The sequence below is a fragment of the Sphaeramia orbicularis genome, chromosome 19 (assembly GCF_902148855.1).
Source record: "Sphaeramia orbicularis chromosome 19, fSphaOr1.1, whole genome shotgun sequence".
In the NCBI taxonomy this organism is placed as follows: Eukaryota; Metazoa; Chordata; class Actinopteri; order Kurtiformes; family Apogonidae; genus Sphaeramia; species Sphaeramia orbicularis.
In genome coordinates, this window is record NC_043975.1 from 42,095,343 (window position 1) to 42,113,408 (window position 18,066).

Below are 18,066 nucleotides of genomic sequence, written 5' to 3' on the forward strand. Positions count from 1 at the left end.
TATCAGCACCTTTAATGTGCCGAATGTCAAGGCTATAGGCCTGCAGGAAAAGAGACCATCTCATCAGTCTCTGATTCGGACACCTCAGCGAACGCAAAAACATCAGAGAATTGTGATCGGTATAAACCACCAGCGGCGCACATCCTCCAATATAAACCTCACCACTGCCTTAGTAGTTATCGACCTCAATGGGTACGCGGCAGGATACCTGGTACTTTGACACATAACTGTCAAGAGATACTTACAGCCAGACTTTAAGCATGGCAACGGACCAATACAATCAACAATCAAATGCTCGAATGGTTCACTTATGGCAGGGATAGGTTGTAAAGGAGCCGGCTTAATGCACTGATTTGGTTTGCCTGTCAGCTGACACACATGACAAGTTTTTATGTAAGCTGCAACATCTGCTTTAACACGTGGCCAAAAGAAGTGTTTTAAGACATTCAAATAAGTTTTCCTGACACCAAAGTGCCCACTGTCATCATGAGCCACTTTAAGCACAAGAGGGCGGAATTTAGTTGGTACCAACTGAAAAACAGCATCTCCCACACAGCAGTCACCCAAACCCGCACTTTCTGAATAACAGTCCGTTCTGCACAAAATAACCACTGGCCACACTGCTTATCTCTGAAGCAGACAAAGCACTACCAAACGTGTCTTTCAGAGAGGCATCACTCTGCTGTTCCTGCGACAACTCACCGTGTGACACCGATAGCGGAAAATCCGACAGAGATGGAGCCTCAAACGCAACTTCAGGCCTCCCATCACCGTCTGCCTCCAATTCAGTCTTACTCATTGCACAGGTGGCCACACACACTGAACCCACCTCAGGTAAATCACTGGAGCTCAGGTCAGAAACCACAGACACCGGACCACGCCCACCCACAGGTGAAGGAGGAGGGTCTGTCCAGACGCAGCCGCCAGCCAGGCCGTTACCCAAAATAAAATGAACCCCTTCAATAGGAAACGCCGTCCACACCCCCACAACCACCTCACCTTGGACCAGCTCACAGTCAAGAAACATCTTCTGTAATGGAGCAGGAAGAATGGTTAAACCCATCCCCCGACTGAAGATACTTTCACCGGTGCCAGTCTGCGCAGACAAAGGCAACACAGAGCCCACAATGTACGAATCATAGGCTCCTGTATCCCTCAAGATTTTAATTGGGACTTTCACATTACTGCCGACCAGTGACACAAACCCATCTCTAATGAAAGGAGCATATGCCTCCAACACACCTGGCTCCCTGACATCAGAGGTACACGCCGCAGACACGCAGCCAGTCAAGACAGGTGCAGCAGCTGCTACAGGTTTAACATGAGATCTCCCCCCCTTACTTTTAGAATGTAACATGGGACAATCCACTTTCCAATGGCCAGCTCCACGACAGTAATTACACATTTTACTGTTATCAAAACTGCCTCGCGATTTTAAATCAGCTTTAAATGCACCAGCCTTCCCAGGACGCATCTGATCAGCTGCCGGGGCACCGCGATTAACTCCCCCCAACCCATAACCATCACGGCCTGGGGTGCGCTCTCTAAAATTGCCCTTATGGAGCAACACATACTCATCTGCTGACACAGCCGCCTCCACAGCATTGGTAACCTTTTGCTCAGTAATATAAGTCGCAATCCCACCAGGCAGTGTGTTCTTCAACTGCTTTAAAATAAGCAAGTCACACAAACCCTCAAAAGTCGAAACGTCAAGCGCAGTTAACCAGCGTTTGAAATGGATTGTCAGATCACGAGCAAACTCAACATATGTTTGGCCATTTCGCCTTTCCCACGATCTAAAACGCTGACGGTACGCCTCCGGTACAAGCTCATAAGCCTTAAGCACAGCAGATTTTATTTTAACATAGCTGGAGCTATCCTCCGAACTTAAAGACAAATAGGCTTCCTGCGCCTTCCCCGTGAGGACGCACTGAAGCAGCAGAGCACACTCCACATCAGACCAGTCCCTGGCCGCAGAAACCCACTGAAACAACACAAAAAATTAATCAGGGTCCCTATCATTAAATTGTGGCAATAACTGCAAGTTGTTAACATCAAAAGGATGCACCTCAACCCGCTGTCGCTCCAACCTTGCCCTTTCAATCGGATCATCTCCAACTCGATCTGCATCTTAGCCTCCACTTCTCGTCTCCGATCCTCATGCTCCATCTGCAACAACAGAAGCTCTTTTCTCTGTTCAAACGTTAACCCCTGAGTTTGCTCAGGAAAGGACCCGGAAGAGGAAGCAGTCAGCTCCGGGTCTGTCAAAACACCAATTTCACAAAGTTTTACTTTCAAAGCCGCTTTAATGTTATCTTTGAGTTTTTTATCCCCAGAGCCACTGAATAATAATCAGCAATCTTAAGCAACTGATCTTTTGTACATTTCTCTAGAGCCTCCACTGACGGAGCCGCAATAAACGCATCACATTCAGCCATCTCCGCACCAACTTCACAACCAGGACCAGACAAACCTCCGCCCAAACAGGCCCAGCAGGACAATGAAGTATCCCCGTGTGCACCTGAACATCAGCTTGGAGTTTCCCCGCTATCTGAACACAACCCGCCTAACTAAGCTCCCCCCTAGGCTTCATGCAGCTACTTGTGGTGGGTACTTATGCACTAGAGACCGCTGGCACGGAAAAGCGACTAGTGAACTAGCAACCCTCCCGAAGCCACGGCCATGCTCCCAAGACAATGCTTCAACCACTTTCGCCACAACACTACAAACCCCTGCAACGAACCCAAGGGGAACGTCGCTAAGCCTTCCAGGGAAAACTCCGCACCACTTGCGACCACTTTGCACACCAAGGACCAACAACCGTCTCACCGGTGCAAACTAAAAGACTGGCCCCTGGATTAAACTCTCCCTTAGCACCCCAAGGTAAGAAACAAAATTTTACAAACTAATAACCTCAAACAGCAAACCAAAATTCCACGTACCTGAAACAATCCGACAGCCAAAATGCACTGTGTGCTCTCCCCCCAATCACAGCTGACCGCGCAACAGCTGTTGAACCGCGCACATAAAGAGCAAAAGGCACCGGCGTACACGCTCCACTAGCGCGCACCCGCCGGACCTGCGCTCAAACCGAACCTGAAGGAAAAAAACCAACACCTGCAGCCAGGCCAATTTAAATCCAAACAGGATAACCCCAAATGTTGACCGTCAAACCTTAACAGAGTCACTAACCAAAACTCCGACTCACAAACGAAGCTCAGACGCACAACTGGAAGCGAAAACCAGATTACTTAAATTTTACCAACTTAAACCTACCTTTAAAGAAATCCACAAATATCGAAACTAAATCATGCAACAAAACTGGGAACAGCAGGACGAGCCCCCATTCTGTCATAACCCGGCTCTAGGCCATGACAAAAAGATGGGAGAGGTACACAGTGCTAACTTAATGCAAAAATATTTATTAAAGCATAACGCAAAATAACCAAAGTTTACAATAAATATGAGGTGTGTACGTCAGTAGTATCTGTGGTGTGCATGTGGATGTGTGGATAGTATAGGTGTAAGGTTGTGTGGCTGAAAGAAACAAAAAGTAAATCAAACAAAAGATGCTGGTCGGCAGGAGAGAGAGAGAGAGCAATGCCACGCTGGATCTGGCACTTTTATGGTCCTTAGGAACACCGGGCCCAGGTGCTCCCAATCACTATGATGTCTCAGCTGATCACCTCAAGAGAGAACACAGAATGACATCACCACCAAGCACACTCTCAGACACTTTTGTTATATCTTTTCTCTTCTTCTCTGTCGTATCCAATGAATCCCAGACAGGACTCTGCTGCTTTCTCCCAACTTTAGTCTCCATGTTTCCAGGTAGAGTGGGGACCAGAAGACGACTCTAAACCACACGTGACCACAAGTGACGGACCGTTAAATATCATATGGTGCCACTAGCTAAAATTGCTTAAGGGAAATCAATTTTATATCGATCCGACATTGACAAAGACGAAAACGAAGGGAATTTTATCCAGAATTTTTATCCTTTTTAGTTAGTGTTGTAAGCACACAATACAGTTTCAGTTAGTTATCTTTTTTTTTTTTTTTGTTTTAATTATAGTTTTTATTTATTTCAGTTAACGAAAATGTTTTTACAATTCTGTTTTCGTCATTTCATTAGTTTTCATTAACGATAATAAACTTGGTACAGATCACAGTGGATCTACAAATATATAAAACATTTAGTAATAGGCAGAATATTGGAACAATTACACTTCTTTTTCTTTAGGCATTTTCAGGTTGTAAATGATTATTCATATACTTTTTTTTTTTTTTTTTTTACACTAAAACAAAGAGAAAAATTTGGAGTCATCATTATATGTTCTGTTTTTATTTGTCTGCATGTGACCTTGAACTAAAATGATTTTGACACCCATGATTGTTAATGTTTTCAGTGTATTTTTTGAATTTCATAAATTCATCCCACAGGCCGAATTGTACCATCCGGTGGGCCGGTTTTGGTCCACAGGCTGAATTGGACCATTTGGTGGGCCAGTTTTGGTCCACAGGCTGAATTGGACCCTTTGGTGGGTCGGTTTTGGTCCACAGGCTGAATTGAACCCTTTTGGTGGGCCGGTTTTGGTCCACAGGCTGAATTGAACCCTTTTGGTGGGCCGGTTTTGGTCCACAGGCTGAATTGGACCCTTTGGTGGGTCGGTTTTGGTCCACAGGCTGAATTGAACCCTTTTGGTGGCCCGGTTTTGGTCCACAGGCTGAATTGAACCCTTTTGGTGGGCCGGTTTTGGTCCACAGGCTGAATTGGACCCTTTGGTGGGTCGGTTTTGGTCCACAGGCTGAATTGAACCCTTTTGGTGACCCGGTTTTGGTCCACAGGCTGAATTGAACCCTTTTGGTGGGCCGGTTTTGGTCCACAGGCTGAATTGGACCCTTTGGTGGGTCGGTTTTGGTCCACAGGCTGAATTGAACCCTTTTGGTGGCCCGGTTTTGGTCCACAGGCTGAATTGAACCCTTTTGGTGGGCCGGTTTTGGTCCACAGGCTGAATTGGACCATTTGGTGGGCCAGTTTTGGTCCACAGGCCATATGTTTGACAGCCCTGATCCAGTGTCAGGAAGTCCATACAGTGGTTTAGTTAGTTCTGCTAAGCCGTTCCAGGGGCCACTGTACTAGGCATGTTTATTTAGTACCAGGTTTGTTTGTCCAGTCAGTCCACTCTCCATAGTAAGTAAAAAAGTCTTATATATGTGTTCGCAGATTGTGTGTCATGTTAAGCGTGAGTCCATTTGTGCTCAGATCTGTTGTTGATGAGCAAGCATGAGGACTTCCATGGACGTGATAAACAACAAGTTGAGGCTGTTATCATCGATATAGGAAATTGAGTTTATTAAGACATCTGACAAACCTCAAGAAATGTCCAGATTCCAGAACTAAACAGTCTTCAACACAAATGTCTTTTTTTGTATTTTTGTGCATCTTAGACACAATTTCAATGGTTCATTTTTGTCTAAATCCACTGTTCTTAGTCTGTGTTTCATTTCTTTGTGTGTTTGGACCCTAATAGTTCAGACAGTTTGAATTTGAACCCTCCAGCTGCTGCAAGACTATCTTCATATTCATTTGTGGATTTCTCCAACCTGTTTGAATTCTTTCTTAATTAGTTGCATCTCTAACTCGTTCCGTCTCCACATTTGCTCACCTAAGGTCCAGACTTCAGACCAACATTTCTCCAGTATTTCTCCATAATTGTTTGTCGTCATCAGCGGTTGTAGTCCAGGCTGAAAATATGTCCAAACTTGGAGCCTATATCCTCAAATGTTCAGTTGTCGGCTGAATGGGACTGAGCGGCACAGCCGACAACCTGGAGGGGGTGGGGCCTGAAGTGTCTCCTGTGCATTTAAAGGGCCAGCGCTCCAAACCACCTTTCTGGTGTCATTACTCAGAAATAGGGTTGAAGATGGACCTATGAATGAATGAAGAATTCAGAGCCAAGCAGAGCATTTACAGTTTATGGAGACCACAGGGAAATGTGGGAAAAGGAAGAATTACACTGAAAAAAAAGACTAATATCACTGCTTTAAAATCACAACTAACTGCATGGTTTCTTCACCTCCCCCTCAGGATAAAACTGTAAAGACATAACCATGTGGTGAAATAATGAGCCCTGACCTGTGGATTTTTTTCCCCCTCATTAAAAAACCTAATTAAAGTCCTCATTTGCAGGATGCCCGTCATGCAGCAGAAGGAGAGATTTATACCAAACTAAACCAGAAGATTGATGAGTTCATCCAGCTGGCAGACTATGAGTGGGGGATGGCCGAGTCTGACGGACGGGCCTCCGGGTACCTCATGGACCTGATCAACTTCCTGCGCTCCACCTTCCAGGTCTTCACACACCTGCCGGTAAGTCACGGCCTCATCCTGACGTTTGACCTCTTCACCACCACGCTGCTTCCTGTCAGTGAGAGCTGTGGAGAACGTGTTGTTGGTCTTTATTAGTCTTCTGTCATGTGACATAGATGCCAGTGTTTTTGTGGAGAACAAGGATGTGATTGGTTTTTACTCATCTTGTATGTGTTTTTTTGTTGTTTTTTTTTTTTTTTTCCTACTTTCCTCTAATTCCTTCCTGTGTTCTGCTGTATTCCACCACAGTCCAGTCAAATGGATTGTGTTTTAGTGTTTATTGTGAACTCCAGGTCAGGTTGTGGTCTGTCTACATGCATGGTTCTCCGTGTGCTTCTACTTTTTGCGTACTGATGTGTCCAAGTGCACCACACACATTTGATGATAAACGGTGAAGGGCTCAGATGGTTAAAGTGTGTCTTGGCCCTGATCATACCTGATATCTGACAGCCACGTTCAATCCTGTCACTGAGCCACTTGCCTGCTCTTCTTCCCACCTCCTTCTTCCCATTCTATCTTATACTGTCTGGGTTGTTTTGCTCATATTTTCCTGTTTTTATGAATGTCTCCTATCTCTGCACCTCTACACCTTTATTAGGGCGTCTCAAAAATCACTTTTCTCTTTAGATCATGGTGTTATTTAAACCAGTTAATCTCCAACATGATAATAGCACCCCCAAAAAATTTCACGTTTGACCCCCCCCCCCACCACAAAGTATGAAGGGCCCATCAAAAAACGTAAGAAAAAAAAAATGCCAAAAAATGCTGCTTTTAAATGCCTTACCATGCTTAATGGATACTAAAGTGCATACTGACCATTGCTATGACTTTATTACAGGTCCCTAGTACCGTTGGCATCATTTAGGGTTGTTTTATAAGTCATATCTAAGTAGTTTGAGGGTATTTTAAGGCAATTTTTGGCCAAAATCAAGTAAAATCATCCTTTTTCTTCAATAAAACCAATGAATTTTACCTATATTTTCATTTTATGTTGTGTTTAATGAATGATAAATCTGTAATGTATAATGTTCTTTTTCTAATTTGTGTTTTGATGATCTGCATACTAAGTTATTATTATTCACTGTATTGTTTTCACTGCTATCATACTGTTTTACTTGTATTCTATTCAAACTTCAATATGCAATGGTTCATATTCTTTAGTGAAACCAAAGCAGCCATAGCAAGACAACTGCAGGCCAACCCCAAACCTGCAGTATTCACAAGAGGAAAGCCCACCTTTCCTACACAGAAGTTCCTGCATAGACAGCAGCCTGACCTGAATGATCTTGTGGGACTCCAGTTCTAGCTGGTATTTGACCTTCTAGGCATGGATGGGGCATGGCTGGAAGCACCCCAGAGCAGTGGGAGGAAGAGCCACAGTACAGAGAAATGAGGGCTATTGTCTCGGAGGTATCTGTCGTTAACAATGCTGCAGAAAGAGGTGTTAAGGACATCCAAGATTATGCCAACGCGGCCACGGATGGTGCCCATAGAGGGAACATCATCTTATGCCGCATTTCCACTACGTGGAACCAGCTTGACTCAGCTTGGTCCGGTTTGACTCGGTATTCCTTGAGACGGTTTCCATTACAAGATTACTACCGACTTTACAGTACCTGGTCGTCATAGCGATGCGGCGCGTTACTTCCGTGTCATCTGTTCAGAGAGTTGCTGATAAACTCGCTCGTTGCGTGTTGTCTCGTCTGAATTTTTACGTCTCCCACCAAAGACTGAATCTCCTTGACAAACCATGGTGTACTTTTGGGCTGTTATCATGTGAATTAATGTACCGCTGTATTAACTCTCCACTTCCGCGTCTGTTTTTTGTAAAACGGTCACAGAGAAAACTCTCTGACCAATCAGTGGTCTGCAGTGTTTACACGTCACATTTTAGTATCTGGTCCCCAGTCCTGGAACTTCAGCAGAGGTGATACCAAAAAAGTAGTACCGGGTACCAGATTCCAGGTCCTTTTTCGTAATGGAAATGCAAAAAGGCCGAGCCGAGTCGAGCCGATACCACGCAGTGGAAACAGGGCATTAGTGTCTGGTTCCCACAGAATCAAGCTACCAGAGTTTCTTAAGAATGAAATGGAAGAGAAACTATAGAGCAAATAATATCTGAATAGATTGTGAAATGCACATGTATAAAAGTATGTCCAGATGATCAGAACAATGTCATCATTAAAGCCTTTGATTTATGCAACCTTAAATCTTGTATTTAGCCTTATTATCTAAGTGTTCAGCTATATTTGTCTTTAACTAAAACCTGTATTTTGCTGAAAAGGGGGTTAAGAAAATAGACATTGTGTTCAACTAGATTTACTGTTCTGAACTTCTTTCTATTTCAAGTTTTTAGCCTATAATTGAGTTATTTTATCTTAAAAATCATCTTATTTTCACTTATCTATCCCCTGATACAATAACCTATGAAGCTGATATTACAGGGACGCTGTAAAATACCAGAAAATGCAATTTGTGGACACTTAAGACCTCATTATATGTGATTTTCTGGGTTAAAATGAGTGTTTTTGGCGTTTTTTGACAGGCCCTTCATACTTTGTGGTGGGTGAAGGGGGGGTCAAACGTTGACAGATTTTGCTGAATTTTGGGGGGGGAGCTTTTATCATGTTGGAGATTAAATGGTTTAAATAACACCGTGATCTGAAGAGAAAAGTGATTTTTGAGATGCCCTAGTGACCAACCCAGCCAACATTTTTATGTGGGGCCCATGTGGGCAAAAAGTGGGCTGAATAATGGGCCCCATATGGGATTGTCAGATCGCACCCCACGTGGGACTGTCCGCGGGCATTACCTTGGCCCCAAGTAAACTGCCCATGTGGGTTTCAGGTAGGATGACACCAGGTTTTAGGTGGGCCCCACCTGGGCAAAACAGATAGGACCCAACTTGGTCCCAGCTTTAAATCCTATGTGGGTCCTATATGGGGACAGTATGGGCTGAAATATGGTTTGCAAGTGGGATTGTTTGCAGGTTCCATGTTGGCCCCAAGGAAATTGCCCATGTGGGTTTCAGGTAGGATGACACCAGGTTTTAGGTGGGCCCCACCTGGGCAAAACAGACAGGACCCATCTTGGTCCCAGCTTTAAGTCCTATGTGGGTCCTATATGGGAACAGTATGGGCTGAAATGGGTTGCAAGTGGGATTGTCCACGGGCATTACCTTGGCCCCAAGTAAACTGCCCCTGTGGGTTTCAGGTAGGATGACACCAGGTTTTAGGTGGGCCCCACCTGGGCAAAACAGACAGGACCCATCTTGGTCCCAGCTTTAAGTCCTATGTGGGTCCTATATGGGAACAGTATGGGCTGAAATGGGTTGCAAGTGGGATTGTCCGCGGGCATTACCTTGGCCCCAAGTAAACTAACCATGTGGGTTTCAGGCAGGATGACACCAGGTTTTAGGTGGGCCCCATCTGGGCAAAACAAACAGGACCCATCTTGGTCCCAGCTTTAAGTCCTATGTGGGTCCTATATGGGGACAGTATGGTCTGAAATATGGGTTACAAGTAGGACTGTCCGCGGGTTCCATGTTGGCCCCAAGCCAGTGGCCCATGTGAGTCTAATGCAGGATAAAACCAGGTTTTACATGGGTCCCAGTTGGGCAAAACGGACAAGATCCATCTTGGTCGCACCTTTAAGTCCTATGTGGGTCCTACATGAGGACAACAGCTAAAATTATTTGCAGGTTCCATGTTGGCCCCATGTTAACTGACCATGTTAGTTTAATGCAGAATTACACTAGGTATTAAGTGGGCTCCATCGGGGTAAGATATGCAAGACCCATTTTGGTCCCAGCTTTTAGTCCTATGCGGGTCCTACATGGGGACAACATGAGCTGAAATATGGTTTGCAAGTGGGGTTGTCTGCGGGTTCTATGTTGATTGCATTCTTGCCCATGTGGATTTAAGGCAGAATTACACTAGGGTCATTCCATGGCAATTCAACCAATGGTCCCCACATGACCCCCTCAGAAAATTCTGGAAAAAATAACACTTGTTCACCTACCAGATAAAAAAACACATGCAGAATTTTAATGTCATATCTGTAGTAGTTTAGGAGATACAGCCCTTTGAAAAAAATGTTTGTTTTTTTTTTAATTTTGCAAATTTGCTTTTGGTCCAACTTTGAGGAGCTCTATGTCCTTAGGTATTCAAGCCGCACTGCTGAAACTTACTGTCTGGGGTGAAATCCCCCTTAAAAGACCATATTTTGCATCAAAATAATTGTAGGTGTCTTCATGTTTGGTCCATGAGGCCTTGAAATCAGGCCAAAAGGCTAATTCTTCCAAATGTCCTCTCTCTTCAGGCTTGCACTGTGCCATAATGGATGAATGTAGCGACCAAATTTTTTTTGCATGGATTCTTATGGTCCAGATGCAACAATATACTGCAAAAAGACTACATTTCAACAAAAAGTGTTGCTGTGAGGCAATGGATAAAATGAGTCGATTTCAATTTTTCACAAAAATACTCTTTATTTGAGCACCCATATTACCATGTGGCCAGTTAATGAAAATTTTGAAATTTTTACCATGTCTTCATATATGTTTCAAGATGTTGTGCACAAACTTTTAGCTTTGGGATAGAACTGGTTCTATTTTTAATATTTTTTTTACCGCATGATTATATTTTCTTCAAATTGTATACAAACGTAGGTGTAAATGGCATTTTTAACAGTAGAATGGCATTGATTATTGCACAAGTTATGATAATACTTGAGATATTTGAACTAGGGTGTGGAACTGCATGATGGTTCAGATAGACAAATTAGATTTCCCAAAACTGGCTCAGGTTGATGCCTGTAGTAGATACTTCTCAGAAATTGGATGGAGCTGGTCAGTTGACCCAATTTCACCAGGGTCAATGACATGAATGTAGCTAAGATTTCCCAGAATTTTTATGATGCTGGCCAGCCTAATTTTGGGAATTCTATTCATAATCCTGAACAAACGTATTCATCATGGAAAAAAAATGTGTTGTCGGATTGATCTTAAAGGATGAATGTCACAGTAAGACATTATCAAGACAAACAGGCTTTCTGAAAATTGGTGATTCTGGGAAACTTTAGCTACATTTCTGTCATTGACCCTCATGAAATTGGGTCAACGGACCAGCTCCATCCAATTTCCCAGAAGTCTCTACTACAGGCATCAACCTGAGCCAGTTCTGGGAAATCTATAATTATTCTGTCTGAACCATCATACAGTTCCACACCCTAGTTCAAATATCTCAAGTATTATCATAACTTGTGCAATAATCAATGCTATTATACTGTTAAAAATGCTATTTACACCTACGTTTGTATACAATTTGAAGAAAATATAGTCATGCAGTAAAAAAAAAATTAAAAATAGAACCAGTTCTATTCCAGATCTAAAATTTTGTGCACAACATCTTGAAACATATATGAAGACATGATAAAAATTTCAAATTTTCATTAACTGGCCACATAGTAATTTGGATGCTCAAATGAGTATTTTTGTGGAAAAACTGAAATCGACCCATTTTATTCATTGCCTCACAGCAACACTTTCTGTTGAAATGTAGTCTTTTTGCGGTATATTGTTGCATCTGGACCATAAGAATCCATGCAAAAAAATTAGGTCTCTACATTCATCCATTCTGGCAAAGTGCAAGCCTGAAGAGAGAGGACATTTGGAAGAATTAGCCTTTTGGCCTGATTTCAAGGCCTCATGGACCAAACATGAAGACACCTACAATTATTTTGATGCAAAATATGGTCTTTTAAGGGGGATTTCACCCCAGACAGTAAGTTTCAGCAGTGTGGCTTGAATACCTAAGGACAAAGAGCTCCTCAAAGTTGAACCAAAAGCAAATTTGCAAAATTAAAAAAAAAAAAAAAAAAAAAAAAATTTTCAAAGGGCTGTATCTCCTAAACTATTACAGACATGACATTAAAATTTTGCATGTGTTTTTTTATCTGGTAAGTGAACAAGTGTGATTTTTTTTTTTCAGAATTTTCTGAGGGGGTCATGTGGGGACCATTGGTTGAATTGCCATGGAATGACCCTAGTGTAATTCTGCCTTAAACCCACATGGGCAAGAATGATATCAACATAGAACCCGCAGACAATCCCACTTGCAAACCATGTTTCAGCTCATGTTGTCCCCATGTAGGACCCACATAGGACTAAAACCGGGGACCAAAATGGGTCTTGCTTATCTTACCCCGATGGAGCCCACTTAACACCTAGTGCACACAAAACCCATCACTCAAAAGCTAACAGGCATGAGCTGCTTCAGACAACAGTTTACTTATTATTATTATTATTAGGGACCGAGCCGAAAGGTAAGGCCCTCTCACACAGTGAGAGGCCTTGCCTGCAAGCAAGGCCCTATTGTTATTCGTTCGTTTTTAGGGACCGAGCCGAAAGGTCAGGCCCTCTCACACAGTGAGAGGCCTTGCCTGAAAGCAAAGCCATATTGTTATTCGTTCGTTTTTTATTAAGGACCGAGCCCATGGGGAGAGGCCCTCTTTCTCACACAGTGAGGGAGAGGCCCTTTGCCTGAAGGGCAAAGGCCCTATTGTTTTTCGTTCGTTTTTAAATTATTAGGGACCGAGCCCATGGGGAGAGGCCCTCTCTCTCACACAGTGAGGGAGAGGGCCCTCACTGTGTGAGAGAGAGGGCCTTTGCCCGAAGGGCAAAGGCCCTATTGTTTTTCGTTCGTTTTGATATTATTATTATTATTCTCCCTCCGTCACTTTAAACTGGAATTTGACCCCCTAAACATGCTCGAAAACTCACCAAATTTGGCACACATGTCAGGTCTGGCGAAAAATTTGATAAAATGTAAAAATTAACCCCCTAGGTGCCAAAATGAGCTCTCTAGCGCCCCCTATAAACACAAAAACGGCCCTAGCTGCCAGTAGGAATGTCGTACAAACATGAAACAAATGCCAAAATTTTTGTCTCATCGAGCCCGAAAAATCACGTGCTGACACTCATGACCTAACTCCAACAGGAAGTTCGCAATATGCTGTTCAAACTAAAATGCGCAAATTGCAAACTTCCACTACGAATGTCGTAGACACACAAAACCAACGCCAAAACTTTTGTTTAATCGAGCCCAACAAATCACGCGCTGACACCTATGAGCTAGCTCAAACAGGAAGTTCGCAATATGCCTTTCAAAATAAAATTTCTAAAATTAACTCCTATCACACCGTTTGTCGTATCGTCTTCTAAATAGCGCCAGATGATGGAGTGAACCCTTCTCAAAAAAGTGATCTCGCACTTTTTTTATAACTATCTTAGTTTTTTTTTTTGAAGCCCTGAAAGCCGCGAAGTCTGAAACTGAAAATTCAATTTGGACATTTCCTCAACATATTATATACTGAAGCGATCACAAAAGACAGCAGAACACTCCTGTGAAAAAAATTTTAAGATACGATGTACGGTTTTTGAATTACAGCAATTTATCCGAGAAATGGTCACTGAGTGTACTACAGCCTTTACTCTATTAACTCACATGTCTGATCTATAGGAGCCATGTGAGATGAACGTGCGCATGCACACACATGCTGACAGCTGATTGGCTGAAATCTTGCTGCTCAAACAGACTGGAGAGCCTGTTTTGGTTTTAAAGTCTAGAAACAACTCATATTTCTGGGGTTACAGGAACAAATTCTACATCAAAACGTAGGAAAATCTCTTTTCTTTCCCAGACTGTTGACATTTGAATGTTAAAGTGTTTAGTTTTTGATCTGTGTTCCTCCAAACACAACAACTGCTGCTTTTTCCCTCCTTCCCTCCTGTGATCCATTTGTCTCACTCACATGTTTGACTAACTCCACCTTCGTACACTCACTGCTGATTCACTTCTGACTTTGTTTCATCACATTATACATTCAAATGTTGGTCCAACCTTCCAGAAGTCTGACATGACAGAATTTTTCAGATAGGAGCTACTGTTCTGGATTGACGTCAGTTTGTCTGACAGGTGGTTTTTAGTTCATTTCTCTGAAACTCCAGTGTCTCCTCTAAGTCATTAGTGTTGATCAGGTGCACCTGCCATGTTTATGCTCCCATAGCAACCATGGAGAGTCCATAGCAACTGTGTGAGTGAGTGAGTGAGTGAGTGAGTGAGTGAGTGAGTGAGTGTGTGTGTGAGCTTTAATTAGGGACCGAGCCCACGGGGAGAGGCCCTCTCTCTCACACAGTGAGGGAGAGGGCCCTGACGGGCAAAGGCCCTATTGTTTTTCGTTTGTTTTTATATTATTATTAGGGACCGAGCCCTGACAGGGAGAGGCCCTCTCTCTCACACAGTGAGGGAGAGGGCCCTGACGGGCAAAGGCCCTATTGTTTTTCGTTCGTTTTTAGGGACCGAGCCGAAAGGTAAGGCCCTCTCACACAGTGAGAGGCCTTGCCTGCAAGCAAGGCCCTATTGTTTTTCGTTCGTTTTTATATTATTATTATTATTAGGGACCGAGCCGAAAGGTAAGGCCCTCTCACACAGTGAGAGGCCTTGCCTGCAAGCAAGGCCCTATTGTTTTTCGTTCGTTTTTATATTATTATTATTATTATTATTATTTTTCCGTGACGCTTTAAACTGGAATTTGCCCCTCTAAACATGCTCAAAAACTCACCAAATTTGGCACACATGTCAGGCCTGGCGAAAAATTTGATAAAATGTAAAAATTAACCCCATAGGTGCCAAAATGGCCTCTCTAGCGCCACCTATGTGAAAAAAATGGGAAAAGCCCTAGTGGCCACTAGGAATGTCGTACAGACATGAAACCAGTGCCAAAATTCTTGTTGGATGAAGCACTACAAATCATCCACTGACACTTATGACCTAACTCCAACAGGAAGTTCGCAATATGCCTTTCAAAATAAAATTTCTAAAACTAACTCCGATGACACCGTTTGTCATATTGACTTCTAAATAGCATCAAAAGATAGAGTGAAACCTCCTCAAAAAAGTGATCTCTCACTTTTTCCGGAACTGTCTTAGTTTTTTTTTTACAAGCCCGCAAAGTTGTGATGTTTGGAACTCATTTTTCACTTTGCAGTTTTTCCTGACATGTGACATATCTACACGTTCATGGGACTCAGCACAATGCTCACATGCAAAAATTTTTGAGATAGGATGTACGGTTGTTGATTTATAACAATTCTTTTATTTTCATACTTTTTCCACTTTAGACTGCCATTTGACCCCCTTAACATGCTCCAAAACTCACCAAATTTGCCATGTATGTCATGGCTGGTGAACACTTTCATACAATATCAAAAATTAACCCCTTGGGTGCCAAAATGGACTCTGTAGCGCCACCTATGTACTAAAAAACACACAAAATCTGCCCTAGCAGCCAGTAGGAATGTCACAGAAACATGAAACAAATGCCAAAATGTTGGTCTGATTGAGCCCGACAAATCATACACTGACACTCATGAGCTAACTCCAACAGGAAGTTGGCAATCTGCCTTTGAAAGTTACTCTACGTTTCTGCAATTACTGCTTAGTCATTTCAGAGTTTTGACATAAAAGTTATACCTCATTGAATTCCCACGAGTCTGCAGAATCCAAAAGTGAAAGAATTTTTCAGATACCACCTACGGTTATGGAATTATATCGATTTTTTGAAGACTATGTTTAGTTTCACTTTTCCAAAAGGCAAAATCCCTATAAAAGTCTTGCTGGTTCACATTTTCACATGTCTCTCTGTAGTGCAGTGGTTCATGTAGCTGCCAATAGAGCCAAAGGACCCTGGTTCAAGTCCCAGGTAATCCAAAAATTTTTTTTTTTTTTTTTTTTTTTATTTTAAAACAGGTTTTACTGCATTGTATTGTGGATATTGGAAATTTTGCACACATTCAAAAGTACACGGAGTACATTTTTTCAAAATAAAACCAAAATTAAGAATAATACAAAATGTCTATTACATAACTTCTTTTCATTTTTATGACCAAACACTCAACTGTTTGTACAATGTTTCTTCATTCAAAAGTACTCTTTCTCACAGACACACATCCTCACACAATAGGGTTTTTCCAAAATAAAAGCCTTAAATGTGGTAAATCATCACTTTTATACTCACTTATTCATACAATTTCAATTAATTTTTCAAACTGATTCTTTCTCTCACATTAAAAACAAATGCACATACACACAGTAGGTTTTCCAAAATAAAAGTCTCATTTTAAAGGTGATGGTGGTTTCAGCAGAGGGTCACTGGTGTTCTGTAAAGATGTAAGGAGGACAGACACTAAAGGATGGGAACTGGTATGGGGACGGACAGGTGTGAGTGGAGCTGAGGCGTCGACAGTCACGGGTGGCGGATCGCGGGGGGAGGCGGATCGCCCGGTGCGAGGTCCCGCCCAATGCTGCTTGCAGCTTTAATTAGGGACCGAGCCGAAAGGTAAGGCCCTCTCACGCAGTGAGAGGCCTTGCCTGCAAGCAAGGCCCTATTGTTTTTCGTTCGTTTTTATATTATTAGGGACCGAGCCGAAAGGTAAGGCCCTCTCACGCAGTGAGAGGCCTTGCCTGCAAGCAAGGCCCTATTGTTTTTCGTTCGTTTTTATATTATTAGTGGCAGACCTTTGAATAAAAAGTTATACCTCATTAAATTCCCACAAGTCTGCAGAATCCAAAAGTGAAAGAATTTTTCAGATACGACCTACGGTTATGGAATTATGGCGATTTTTTGAAGACTATGTTTACTTTCACTTTTAACAATGACAAAGTCCCTATAAAATTCTTCTTGGTGGGAAGCTGTCTATGGCTGTCCTTAGTGTAGTGGTTCATGTAGCTGCCTATGGAGCAAGAGGACCTGGGTTCAAGTCCCAGACAATCCAAACTTTTTTTTTTTTTTTTTTTTCCTCCATCTTAAAACAGGTTTTACTGCATTGTATTTTGGATACTGGAAATTTTGCACACATTCAAAAGTACACGGAGTACATTTTTTCAAAATAAAACCCCAAATACCAATAATACAAAATTTCTATTACATAACTTCTTTTCATTTTTATGATCAAACGCTCAACTCTTTGTACAATGTTTCTTCATTCAAAAGTACTCTTTCTCACAGACACACATGCTCACACAATAGGGTTTTTCCAAAATAAAAGCCTTAAATGTGAGACATCATCACTTTTATGCTCAATTATTCATACAATTTCAATTCATTTTTCAAACTGATTCTTTCTCTCACATACAAAACAAATGCTCATACACACAGTAGGTTTTCCAAAATAAAAGTGTCATTTTAAAGGTGATGGTGGTTTCAGCAGAGGGTCGCTGGTGTTCTGTACAGATGTAAGGAGGACGGACACTAAAGGGTGGGAACTGGTATGGGGACGGAGAGGTGTGAGTGGAGCTGAGGTGTGGACGGTTCCGGGAGGCGGATCGCGGGGGAGGCGGAACGCCCGGTGCGAGGTCCCGCCCAATGCTGCTTGCAGCTTTAATTATTATTATTATTATTATTCACACACCACTTTGACCTGGATTTTGACCCCCTGAACATGCACGAAAACTCACCAAATTTGGCACACATGTCAGGCCTGGCGAAAAATTTGATAAAATGAAAAAATTAACCCCATAGGTGCCAAAATGGGCTCTCTAGCGCCACCTATGTGAAAAAAACGGCAACTGCCCTAGTGGCCAGTAGGAATGTCGTACAGACATGAAACCAGTGCCAAAATTTTTGTTGGATCA

The 18,066-nt window shown here is 42.6% G+C and overlaps 1 protein-coding gene across 3 annotated transcripts in view; it reads left to right on the plus strand.

Annotated features, from left to right (window-relative positions):
• exoc6 (exocyst complex component 6) overlaps positions 1-18,066 on the plus strand; it is a 275,638-nt gene that overhangs the window by 184,284 nt on the left and 73,288 nt on the right. For all 3 annotated transcript variants that reach the window (XM_030121915.1, XM_030121916.1, XM_030121917.1), the window contains exon 19: positions 6,194-6,373. In XM_030121915.1, coding sequence (XP_029977775.1) covers positions 6,194-6,373 — 180 coding nt within the window. The remainder of the gene's footprint in view (positions 1-6,193; positions 6,374-18,066) is intronic.